This window comes from Mya arenaria, chromosome 13 (genome assembly GCF_026914265.1).
Source record: "Mya arenaria isolate MELC-2E11 chromosome 13, ASM2691426v1".
NCBI classification, from domain to species: domain Eukaryota; kingdom Metazoa; phylum Mollusca; class Bivalvia; order Myida; family Myidae; genus Mya; species Mya arenaria.
The window spans coordinates 63,144,022-63,157,598 of record NC_069134.1 but is presented as its reverse complement, the minus strand read 5'-3'; the positions used below and the strand labels follow the sequence as shown (position 1 = coordinate 63,157,598).

Below are 13,577 nucleotides of genomic sequence, written 5' to 3'. Positions count from 1 at the left end.
ATGGCCCTGATCAATATTTTTTTTCATATCCAATTGACTTTGTTTGACGCTATAAAGTGAGATCATATCTATACAATTCATAAAGACTACAATTTATCATCAAATAGAAGACTTCGAAGAGGAGGGCGTCATCTGTAAGTGGACATTTCTTTTTGATTATGTCCTGGACAAATACCTCAATCCTCAGTTGAAACATGTGGCAGACAAAGAACAGTAACAAAATATTCATATATACTATTCAACGATCACGAGTGGTTCGGGAATACTTTATATAGAGCCATACACAGTACAAGGGCTCGACGCCATTAATATTGAAAAGCCGCAATCCTAAGTTTTAGTAAATAATTATCACTCAATGTTAATAAAGCCATTTATTTTGTCAATTTTCGTCAACTTTAGCAGTGGAGATAATAGCTGGTGATTAGTAAAAACTCACTGAATTCACTTTCACTATATTAAATCAAAACGCTGAAAGAGCTGAAAGATTGTCGGTAATGTAACTGAAGCAAGCATGTGAAGACAGTAAAAAAACTGTTGAACAGATGTAAAATATAAATAGATCATAACTCTCTGAAAAATTACCCGAGAAAAACATGCTTAATGCAGAACTAGCTTTGTAATAATTATCCTTGTGAAGTTTCATAAAATCTCTCCAATAGCTTTGTGCAGATATTTTTTTTGACATGCAGGCAGACAGACAAAACGACGAAAACAACTCAACTTACACTTTACTCTACCCATTAAAGGCAAGCAATTGCAATGTAACTTATAAATTTTGCTTAATCTTAATGATCATACCACATAAATCAGATCATACGAAACAAAAGTCAATTTCACACAACACAGTCAAAGTATTTCTTCATATGGTTTTGAAACAATTTCATATACTATAAACACGCGTCGTATAATTCAGAGGCATGCAGACTTTCGACTTTCCAACTTGGCAATACAATATTAACGCTCTGTGGTATATGTGAACATATAAATCAAATTGCACACCTTTACACGAATTTATTGTTAGATCATTAGGAAAAATATGACACTTAAGATATACAACATTTAAATAAAATACATATAAGAAAAGCATACATACTCTGAGGACACGTTACAGTATAATAACATGTTTAATGATTTTGATATCCAAGTCCTTAAATATTTTCTGAATTTTAATGAAATATTGAGGCTCGAACCTTATCTTTTTACATATTTCCTGCCGAACGCGTAGCACCCCTTTGAGTTAAGATAACACCTTATAAAGCAACTGCATACCGCGTACTAGAAGAGTGGCGAGGGCGTCAGCCTCTTTATTCTGCAGAGTATATAATAAACAGCAAAAAGGGAATGCCCAATGATAAAAAGAGGTAAATAAATTTTTGCCTTTTAGGAAGTCTTGTGAGGAAAAGTATAATCATGACAACATTCTTGATGGTGAAAAACACCACAGTCCTTGTAAAAACTTTCAGATAAGCCATTACATAAACTCTTACTATCAGAAAATAGGTGTCCTGGAATATGAAAGCTGCCATCGATTCGAATTCCTCCGTTTTTCCTAGAATCGAATCATCCAATACGCGAGATAATCTGGAGCAACATTGTCGCCTGAAGTAGTTCTTTCCATCTTGATCATCGCCTATTAATCGCTTGTGTTCCTTCTGTCTCTTTCCTTGAAGATGGCTCCCCCAAATAGGAATAAACTGGATAAAGGTGAGTGACCAAGTTAATAAAATGATCTTCACTATATCTTCGTTTGTTATTATTTTTCTCTCTTCAAACATTGAAAACAGGTCCATTATATCTGAAGCGCTTCCAATGAAGCCTATCTTTTGCTGTGTCAATACATGTTGTGTAATGGTATCATGCAGCAGACGACCTATAAGAAGGATGTAAAGAAGCATTTCTAGAAGAATGACTATCCATGTTTTGTCTTCTAAGTCTTCTAGCGCTCGGAAAGCATCCTGAAAAGGAAAATGTAAAGGTACCAAGTGCACAAAAATTGGCCGTTTGTTTCAAACTGTGTTAACGGCATCATTGTTAACTTAACTCTTTGACTAAATTTTCTTCTTTGGCAGCTCTATGGCCTCACTTGTGGTCTGCAGTAGTTCAAACAAATATTGAGAAACGTATTTTAGATGTTCTTGTTTCATTCAAATGTTTCAGCAAACCATGCAAATGTTCATCTTAAAAGTTAAAAAGACATGCAGCTAACAACGCTTATTAACTTTATTGAAATTCAGAACAATGTGACATTTTGATACTTGGTGATCTAGTTATAGTTTGGTATCATTTTTCAGGTCCATTTTAATTGAAAAAAGACCAACACTACAAACTGCCATAACTGTATTTATAATGTATTTATTTTCGAAAAACTTATTTGTATATCAGCGACTTTAATACTTTGTACACTCACTCGAATGTGAAAAAGAGGTTAACATACATATGGTTTACGTACAGTCGTTTTGTCAACAAACGTTATAACCAATATGAAGCACCGATATAGCCAGTTAAATATTGTTTGTAGTTCACATTGCATGCCATGATCAACTACATGAGTTTCACAAAATAAAATGGAAGTATCTCAATAATCATGATCAATGTTCTTTGCTTTATTAATTCAAGTTTAAGCTTGTATACTTCAAATTTAAACTGAGACCTGTTAAGCTTACTATTTATGCGGAAAGCTCTTTTAAGAAACTGGGACTGGATTATGTGATCGTTGACCTGTTGCGTTGTGTGGAAAAAAATGTCATGGCTTGTCAGCATCTTTTTAACTGCTGTAATTTCTCACTGCAGTAAAAATGACTTCTTTTTTAAGTTTTCACTTATTTTAGTAAATGTTGTTTCCTGTTTGTCTTACAAAAGTAACGTACACCGGATTGAAACACTTTGAAAAGGTGTCACCAAAATAACGTCACAGTGGTCTTTGTACTATGTGATTTCTAAATAACGCTTATTAAATTGACATAATTTTTTAAGTATAAAAGATGAAGCAAATTTGATGAATTTCGGTGTTAGTACATCTATTTCACTTTATTTCATTCGAGGTAAAAGAATAATAATACAATTTACTTGCACCACTCGTGGAAATATAAATTTAAAGAATGAAATTGTAAATAAATTTCGATCTTGCAACGGAATTCAACGAATATCCTCTCTTTGTTAAAGCGAGGTCATTTAATACGGATAGAAAAAAAAATCTTTAACACCGAATGTCACTAAAGCCGGAACTTTGGGAGTTGACAGCGATACCATCTGATATTGAGCAGTCTCGATCAAAACGAGATTGCTATTTCCATACTTTTTATTTTAATGCTTTCGAAGGATCTCTCTCGAGATATTGACAGGCCCGATGATACCGCCTACTGTGATATAGACTTGGCCTCACGATTTTCAAAGGATTTGTTACGCATGCAACACTTCCGTGCCCAACGAATGCGATAAATATCACTGTTTATAGGCAGCTTTTCTTTTAACTATAATTGTAGCAGCTTGTTTTGGGTAAGACATTGATACATTACCCAAACTTTCGAATACTCTTCTCCTGTTTCATTACACGTGCAATTTCCCGCATTTAGAGCTTTGTAATGTTGGTCATACTGCAGAATCCAAATTGATGGGACAACGCATACAAGGTAGACTATGAAACAGGGTCGCCACCTGTAATACGAAGAAAACAATACTAGTCAGCAGCTACAAATCATGATTGGTTTGCATCAGAATTGCGGCGAAATAAGTCAAGACCAATGTTGCACAAAAATATCGTATTTCATACTATAAGCAGTATCCTTAAATGTAATGAAAAACATGTATTAGATCATTGAATAATTATAAAACACAAACACAAATATAATTCGGAGCATTTCAAACGCGTCTGTTTCTCGAAGGTGAAGTTAGTTATATTATTTCATTCTATGTGGCTTTGTTTCCAGCTGGGATGTCTTCTTTACCATGACCCTTACTGAATACCCGTTATAGAATTCTTTATACAAATGTTGCCGGAAAGCTTACACAAATGACTAGCAAGACCAGTATCTCTGGATTTAATAGGGTAACGGAGGAAGTGAACTGATGGTTTTAACATAAAAAGTACTCGAGTATGAAAAATACTTGCCTTTTCCTTATTCTTCGATCTCGCATCAGTGCGTATACCATTTCAGCTATCTGTAACGGGATAGTGAGACACATACACCAAAACAACGGCTCCTGAGTCGCCACAGTGATTCTCCAGATACACAGGACGTTGTGAACGACCATCAGCGACCTTAACAACACTATCTTAAGTACATCTTTTCTCCTCAAAGTTCGTGGTGGTACATCTTGTTTCATCACCCTGTTCCAAGGCTCTGTGATGCACTTGCAGGACAAAAAGTAGCATATCTTGTTCTCTTCTTCTGCATCTTTATTTGAATTATGGGTTGATGTATTTACAACGTTTGTGATGTGCTCATTAGGGCGGTTATGTTGAAGGGACAACCCTGTGTTTTCTCTTTGTGCTCCAGGCTTAGCAGATTCGGTATTCTGACTAGGCCGATAATTTAACGGTGGAAGTGGTGCCACAAGCGATGACTTATTCATTTTCTTTTCCTTTTTTATGCTTTATTGTCCTTATATTGAATCACACTGGTTAAACACTAACGTAAAGCAGTAGTATGTAAATGAATTTATTTTTATCTCCGAAAGCCAACTGCACATCCGACCTTATGTCCTTTTTCAATCTTAAATCGTTCTTATTTACAGCCACTCATTTTAAGAAAAACAGATATATATGCATACCCACGAACAATCTAAGCAGAATATTTGAAGCAATTTAAGAATTGGGTTGCCAATAATCAAGCGGTTTTGGGTAAGATTATTTCTATAGCTATTGTAACAAGATAAGGTTCAGTTTTGTGTGCATACGACCAAGATATTCATTGGTATCGACAGACCATTGAAATTTCAGTGTCAGTAATTATAGGCTTGTATATTAATATGAGACCAAGTAATATTCTACTGCAGTATATATCATTGGAATGCATGTTCAAGGCAGGCTAAGCATGTCAGCGTTTATGTTAAATCTCCTATTTACTGAAGCGTCTTTAAGTAGACAAAACATTTACCTTCGTATGTGTGGAACCCATTACGGTTAACATAAAGGTCATGTTTTAATTTATTTAAATTTGATAGTGTAGATATTCTTATTCCCGAGTACAAAGATGTGCTACAATGCATCAATAAAGGCAAAATATGTTGAGGCTAAATAATATTTTTTTAAGTGTTAAAGTTAAAGTGTTAAGCTTATTGTTTTTGTAAAAAACACAATTAATTTAGATAAATCCAATACATCAAGGTAATCCATCGATTAATATAATGCTATTATATGATTATGAAGCTACCAAACGGTGTGACGGCAGCCGCTAACATTATTTTGTTTTGCCTTAACTGTGTTTACTTTCATTGGGCATTCGCAGCTTTGGTGCGGTTTTTGGGAAATACGCAGTCAGTCATTTTTGTGCGCTCGAAGAACATTGCGTTCAGTTCTGTCGAGAATTCTAGTTTCATGCGCTCACAGAACATTTCGATTGGTTCTGTGAGAAGAAACTTAGATTCACGGAGTTTAATTCCTAAAAGAGGTACATTTTACTATGTATTAATTCTTGAATTATTTTTATTCAAATGCTGAATTCTTAGAGCGCTTATTTTACGCGTACTTTTGTAATTTCTTATAATCATAATGTAAGTTATCAAATTTAAAGTTGTTTTAAGTATTTTTTATAATTATTTCTTTCAGTTCGACGTAGACTATTGTAGTACATAATAAACGATCAAACTACATTGTGGTCTTCAGTCGCTCTTAAAGGCATTCGATAACGGGCCGTTACAAACAGTATGTTTAAAGCAAATTGAATAAAACACAAGGATGGTGGATTTGGCATCTTCAAAAATGTCACATAATTTAAGTAGACAAAACATCTGCGCCTCGGTCAGTATGACTTTCTGCCAGTGAATATTAGATCGTGCTCAATAAATCACAAGTCAATACTTGAATAATAATGAATAAAGATCTTTTAAAGGGAGTAAGGAAAAAGCATGCTAAATTGTTCTCATTTTTGTTGGAAAATCCAAGAGTTTACTTATTTTATTTCCCTTTACACATTTTAGTAATGCTTTATCTTTGTTGACAAAATTCGACCATAAAACGCACAAAATGCCGCCCATTTTATTATATTTGGATCTGATTCGACACAGAATGTGTTGTTGTTTTTTTTTTTTGTTTCTGGAGGATCGAGGCATGTTTAATAATAAAAGAAGTTCAATATTCTTCATTCAAACGAAAAAAAAACATATGCACTTTAAGGGACTGTACACCAGATTGGCACCAAGATTTTGTTTTGTAACGAATATCAGGACAATTATTTCATAAAATGTTTTGCTCGTTGATATCATAATTGTAAAAAGGAATACCAAAATTAAAATGAAATTCTATCGAAGACCGGGTTCGGACCGGTGTCTCCAAAATTGCAGTCCAGCGTCGAATCCACTGAGCTACGAAGGCTTACTTTAAACGGGTGATATAATAAAGGTATACACCTAATTTTTTATATCACGTGATAACATCGACTAGCCAATCACGCATAAGGATTGAAATCTTCTAGGTAGACATACCAAGTAATCTTTTTCAATGGAAAAATAATGTGGTACTTAAGTTAGTAAGTTTCAATGCATTGTACACATCGGTACCGAGATTATGTCACTTTTCGACAATTTTCTCTTTTTTTTCGCTATTTCATCATACGGAGTACAGTTCTTTTAAAGTCAGCAAAATATACTCTGTACCTTAGCACGAATAAATGCATATTATGGCTGTATTTAGCTCACATGAAATGCCTCTCGGTTTACATTAAACTTTTTTACCAAAGACTTATAGAAGTTGAAGTATTCGTTCTTTAGTGATGAATTACGGTTAAAACATAGTAAGCATAATGATGCATCAAAGTTAAAATAATATAATTGAAACTTTACATAGCAGTAAGCCAAAGTTTGTGAAATTGCCGCAAGGGTGCCGATGGTATTAAATGAACAGACAGTTGTGTTTTAAATTTATTTCATAAGTTAAGACATTTTACAAGTTCTAGTTTTTATTGATCGTCTTAATACACATGTATTTGAATTTAAAATGCCTGGCATGTCATCTAGTAAGGATCTTGTCAGGGCAGAGCACGTTGACATTGTTCTCACATCGTAGTTCTTTCCCATTACAACGTCACTGCACACACTTCCCTTCCTTCTGTCCATCTGACAAAAGAAACAGATTTATTTGTTTTGGTTTTAATCAGTATCAATTTCGACAGAAGATACATAAACAAAAATTGCATTGTCTGAAAGCATGAAAATTACAAATAAAAGTTACAACCATCTATATGAGCTTTCGACTTTGATAAGTATTATTAGCTAAGAGAAATTGATAATTGTCCTGTGCTTGAAAGATACAAATGTTATGGCAAAATAGGCTTATATGAGGCAATTAAATACACAAAATAGTATGTTATTTATAAAAAATGGGAAATACAAGCTCAGAATGTGTAAAATGACGATAAATGCTTTGTTTCATTAATTTGATAGCAATGATGAATCTGACCATGAAAAAATTAAACCACATTCTGTGAAACGCTAAACGTAGGTCAGTGAAACAGTAAGTTAACTATTTTTTTAGATACATCAAAATGTTTCAAACCTCTCGAGCTTGAGGCTGTTCTACAGAACCCATTGACTTGCGGCACTCCAGTAGGGCACTGGCAAACGCCGCACACACAGATCGCACCCGGGTCCTTCTCACAGGCTGTTCCTTCCGTGACACAGCACCTCCCTCCAACAACCCAGTCTGGTGATATTGTTTTGAGGATTTTAACAATTGAGGGAAACTTAGTCAAACATAAACTATGAACATGTTAACTGAAATAATGGTAACACGCAATGGGATATACGTTATCAATTTCCCCTTACATTTTTAAAAAAAGTGTTATCTTATTGTTATCATTGGTAAACGTCAAGATATATGTGTAATGGATCCTCTACGTTTTGTTTTACAACAGGTTGTTAACTATATGGAATATAAGAAAAATCTTTGCCAATATCATATATCACACTGTACATTACTTTAAATAATGCTTACCCTTTCTCACACCAGACATTCAGAGCCACCCAGCAAATTGTCTACAACACAAGCAATTACTGCTTGTAAAGACTTTCAGATAAGCCATTACAAAAACTCTTAACATCAGAAAATAGGTGTCCTGGAATGAGAAAGCTGATATCGATTCAAATAGCTCCGTACTTTCGAGAATCGAGTCATCCACTGTGTAAGATAATGTGGAGCACCATTGCCGCCTGAAGTAGTTCTTTCCATCTTTATTATCGCCTATTAATCGCTTGTGTTGCTTCTCTCTCTTTCCTTGAAGGTGGCTTCCCCGAATAGGAATAAACTGGATAAAGGAGAACGACCAAGCGAATAAAATGCTCATGACTACTCCGTCGTTTGTTATTATTCTTTTCTCTTCAAACATTGAAAATAGACCCATTGTGTCTGAAGCGCTTCCAATGAAGCCTATCATTTGCTATGTCAATGCATGTTGTGTAATGGTATCATGCAGCAGACGCCCTATAAGAAGAATGTAAAGAAGCATTTCTAGAACAATGACTATCCAGGTTGTGTCTTCTAAGTCTTCTAGCGCTCGAAAAGCATCCTGAAAAAGATAATGTTCAGATACCAAGTACACAATTTTTTTGTTTCAAACCTTGTTAACGTTAACAACCTTGTTAACGGCATCATTGTTTTTAATTTCCCCAAAATTTCCCTGGCAACACATTTATCCAATGAACTTTAGGTTCGGAGGCCCAAGTCAAAAGATTACGCCCCCTAAGTGACGTCCCTCCTCTAACGTAAACATCCTGGATCCGCCCCTGTATATGTTAATTATCGTGTAATTCTTGACCTTGAGTTTTTATTATTTCTTATACATACCAAAGACCATATTGCTTAAAATGTTGACCATGTTAAGATAACCGAATCTCTTTCAATGATGCTAATAAACTGTTTCAAATGAAACCATAAGGGGAAATATAAATATCAATCTAAAAAGGTATAGCATTTAGTTACTTCTACACTGTTGTTAAAAAGTAGGCCGTTTTCAATTGTTCATTTCTTGTTTATTTGATCTGATTGTGTTCATGAATTGCATGCAGAAAAATATTTCTTGTAATAAAGAATATTTGTGTATCAACATTTTATTTTTTGTTACGCAAAAATCTATAGTGAAGACGGCTTAATATTCGGTATTTTGAATCCCAAAATAATTATGTAAAAAAATATATATTCTGTTTAAAATGTATTCAAAGGCATTTCCAGTATACAAAAACTAAGCCTTAAGCTGTAAGATTGCAATCTCCTTTTTTACCGCATTTTTGAAGAATAAATTTATTAACTCTTTTCGGCTGGCCAACCAGTTCAGTATATTTTCTGTCGTGGGCAGACTCAGAACTGACATCTGGTCCCATCTCTGGTCGTGGATATGGACGGAATTGCTGTAATGATGGCATCTACTGTTCACAGCTTTATCTGTGAAACTTCAACTATAAAGTCTAGTGCGACATGTTAAGCATCCAAAATAATTAGCCTGAATAATAAGCGTTTACGGATGATTTTAATTAATTTGGCTTAATTTGACTATTGTTATGTGTCCGTCTTTCATGAACTCCATCGCAAATACTTTTAGAGTTGTTATTCAGATACTCAACTAAATCAAAACCATGTAGCATCAGTCACTTGAAACACTCATTAGTTAAGTGGAATACCAAAATACTTACAAACGCATTTAGTAATACACAATTGCAAAGAAAACCTTACCTGAACTTTGATTTCATAAACAATGTCATGCCACGGATAAAGCATTTTAGTAAAATCTAATCTACACTTCAAACATGAGTCGTATTGAATTTACTACCAGGGTATGCCCGCTGAACCAAATGCATCAAACACAATGAGTTTGACTTGTTGATAAAGTTTCTTTTTTATGTCTCGTTCTCGAATGACATGATCCTCGCGCCAAATTCATTTCCATCGAATCGCATACGTATTATTGATCCCCTTGTATTGATGTATCTTAATAATGTCCTCAACGTTTGTCACTTAGGGACCAAATGAACAGATTTAAATCAGTGGTATATGTATTTGCAACTTGCTCAAGAAAACTCTGGCCTGAGCGGAACTGAAATCTTCACACATTTTCCGCTCTATTCGGCATGTCATAACTAAACTCACTAGACGCTGCAGGCCGAAAGCCTGTCAACGCTTTGTTTTTCTTTGTAAAAGTGTATAACATGCATTTAGTAAAAAATAATATGTCAAGTAAGGCAATTTTAAATATAGACACTATACAAATGAATAATTTATAATCATCAAAGAACTGATTATAGGATAAAATCAAACATTATAATTTCATTTAAAACATTTGGGTTCGATATATTACGCCGAATGAGCATTTAATTGCATCCTTAATACGACTCATCCCCGCGTCTTTTCCGAGTTTTACTGAGGTTTTCGGGTAATTTTCAGGGGAATAAACCTGTCCAAAACCGATATCCAAGATTATATTTTAAAACCGATACATGTATGTTTCTATCTTGATTCAATACGCTTTCATCAGCGTTTTGTGGCTTGTTGGTTTAAAAATAAATGCGTTTTCTATTACTTTAATTGCGTAAATATGCAAAAGCGCTCCTGTGCGGCGCTCTCTATTATACACAAATAGTGCCACACGATATGATGCATAATGCGCAGCGCGTCTCCAGACGATCGTACCTTGTATGTTATTTATCTGAGGTATCTGCTTTACAAAACATATACATACAAAAGTATGTTAAAACAATGGATACATTCAATTAAAACATCGTTGTACTTATACTTGTAACGTATTTTTTTATTAATAAACCGGTTGCCAAATCGATATATATTTGCCATTTTGAAATTGCAATTTGCACTATTGGGCACGAAGCATAATCGAATCACAAATAACATGTTATGTACACAAATAAAAATAAATTATCTGTCACGAGTCGTCATATAATACACAGTTCTGTTCAACTAATTTAATAATGTATAAGTAAGCGAGCCTTTGGCATTTCTAGAAATGCAAATAATGATTTCCATGCAACTTGTCTTGTAGCGCCGTGTCTCTTGTTTGGTGAGATTTTGGACTTGATCTCTGTGCCTGTAAACATTATCTTGATCAATTATAAGGGCCTATGTTTGTCCTTGTAATTTAATTTCTTGTATGTTTGAGAAAACTAAGGTATTTGTTAAGATTAACAATTATTATTCACCAGTATAAATCCAACGCTTCCCTACCCTACGTGCCTTCTAAATTGGACAAAAGTGGATAGCCATACAACTTATGAAGTATGCTTACTATATCAAACATTTCACATCCAATAAATATTTCTAAAAGCAGATTTTGTGTTTAGCTCTTCTGTTTATAGCATCGGTGTCGTCGTGCTCGGTGGCGTCATTCGACAATTTTTACATTGTCCATGAGTAACTCATAAGTTATTCAATACTGAATATATTCAAATTAAACTTGGTACACATGTTAAGAGTAAACGTATGCACATATGTAGCAAGGTCCACAATTCTAGCTTAAGAAAACGTCAAATAACGTCTCTAGATAATTTAAAATAAAATCAAGCGCATACTTTTACTAAATCATACTTTAATTATTAATTAAAACAATCACATGAAACTTTGTGCACACGTGTGTTAAGGCCCTAAACACTTGCTTTAATAAGTGCTTAGTAATACCATTAATTTGACTTAAAAAGCTATTCCCTTTGCTCGACGATGCACTTGTTAATATGAATATGGTTATTGAAATTGTAAATTCATCAAACAAATGCATTTGTTTGCGTAAGTAGTTGGCCTTCATATTTCCATAGAAGCGTATGGGCCATATATTGGCGAACGCCCCAGAGATCCGTCCAATCCTTTTTTAATAAATACAAAGCTATTTTCACTTCATATCACAAAAGATGATATTTATTATACAAGGTCGTTATGTTTGCATTTAAAACCACAGACAGTAATTACGTGTACAGGGCCCACCCTATTTGCCTATTGAGGAATAAAGCAGTAAAATATAGTATAGCGCAGTAGTTGTTTGATACTTGGAAAGAGAAATCTAAAAGCGGATCGATCAGGCTAAATCGATGCATTGTGCTTCTCATATTCTCTGTGGGACAAGAGCACCCAAAGCACACTTTGGTGTATGCTCCCCGTATGTATCCAAAGAACAAACAAACGGAGTATTTGCGTTTGCTAGGAGGTACTTTTGGTAATAATTTTGTATTGAAATTGCAAATATGTGGATTGATTGCATTTGGTTGCGTGAGAGCTAACCGACCTATTTCGATAGAAGCGTCTGAATTACAAATTTGCAAACGTCTCCTGCTATGTTTCGCTTACAAATGCGTTCAATATGTTTTTTTTAATAGTATTTGATATCACTAGATAGATATTTTTTATTAAAAAGCGGTTGTTTTCTTTAGCACTCAGTTAATGACGCAAATGATTTTCGGTCAAATATAGTAACCAAGTATCAACAAGTTGGTAGCATTTTAATCTCATCGGTGGTGAAAAGGTGTCCATGATGTTATACAAACTATTTTCATATGCTGTGCTAGGAGAATAACCATTGTTTATGAAATATGACTTTGGCCACAGAAAAATCATAATTTCAGGAGACAATTCTTTAATGGTTGAAATTATACATAACAATATTCACATGAATAGTTAAATCACTATTAATAACACATTTTTGAAATGGTTTAAACAGATCATTTGTTCAATAATACTTCCAAACGACACTGCACACCAGATCATTTTAATGGTTTAATATAGATAAACGCTCAGGTTATTATGAATAAATTCAAATGCAGCAATTAAAGTGCGTTTCGCATAATGTGAAAGAAAATTTATTTTGTAAAATTTTCAATATTCATTTCAATTTTATAAGATTTTGCTGAGTTTTTAAACTTGGTCTCAATTTGAAAAGCATGTTAAACATAGGGATAGACAAGAGTAAATTCCAATTTAGTAGTCGTCAATAATGTTGTCCAATGAGGTGGCAGGTATTTTCCGAATTGACTAACAGTTATTTTGGTAAATCAGAAATGTTAATGTTAGTCGCTAGACAAGTGATTGGGAAACGAATCACAACCAGAAATGTTTAGTTTGATCGTTCCGTTGAACAACGATCGCTCCAATCATTTTATAGCATTTTAATCGCTAGGTTTAAATAGGGACTGTATTGAACTTATCATATATGGGTAATTTGGAAACCAAATACAACCTTCATATTAAGCCCAACAATTAATTTGAAGATCGAACGGTCTATGGGCCTATCATTTTAAGCGCAATTTAATTATTACGTATATACTGGTTGAAATTAAAAATGATGAAAGAAGTACCTGAATGTAAATTTTATATCATTTTTAAAAGGTAATGGCAGGTAATTTTACAAAAAATAAATAAATGGAAAACAATATCAAAC

The 13,577-nt window shown here is 33.9% G+C and overlaps 1 protein-coding gene across 1 annotated transcript; it reads right to left on the bottom strand.

Moving 5' to 3' along the window:
• Positions 1–1,098: 1,098 nt before the first annotated feature.
• LOC128214646 (transmembrane protein 26-like) lies at positions 1,099–4,762 on the bottom strand. The gene is made up of 3 exons (XM_052921212.1): positions 4,109–4,762; positions 3,516–3,654; positions 1,099–1,955 (listed from the first exon to the last, which is right to left on the bottom strand). The coding sequence occupies exons 1-3, from the start codon at positions 4,570–4,572 to the stop codon at positions 1,305–1,307; spliced, it is 1,254 nt and encodes a 417-aa protein (XP_052777172.1). The 5' UTR covers positions 4,573–4,762; the 3' UTR covers positions 1,099–1,304.
• Positions 4,763–13,577: the final 8,815 nt, after the last annotated feature.

Excerpts from the sequence above, each read along its gene's own strand:
- LOC128214646 (XM_052921212.1), bottom strand. The coding sequence starts at position 4,572 with ATGAATAAGTCATCGCTTGTGGCACCACTTCCACCGTTAAATTATCGG. Across the intron at positions 3,655-4,108 it reads GATCGAAGAATAAGGAAAAG|GTGGCGACCCTGTTTCATAG; the intron begins GCAAGTATTTTT and ends TTCGTATTACAG. Across the intron at positions 1,956-3,515 it reads AAGAGTATTCGAAAGTTTGG|GATGCTTTCCGAGCGCTAGA; the intron begins GTAATGTATCAA and ends TTTCCTTTTCAG.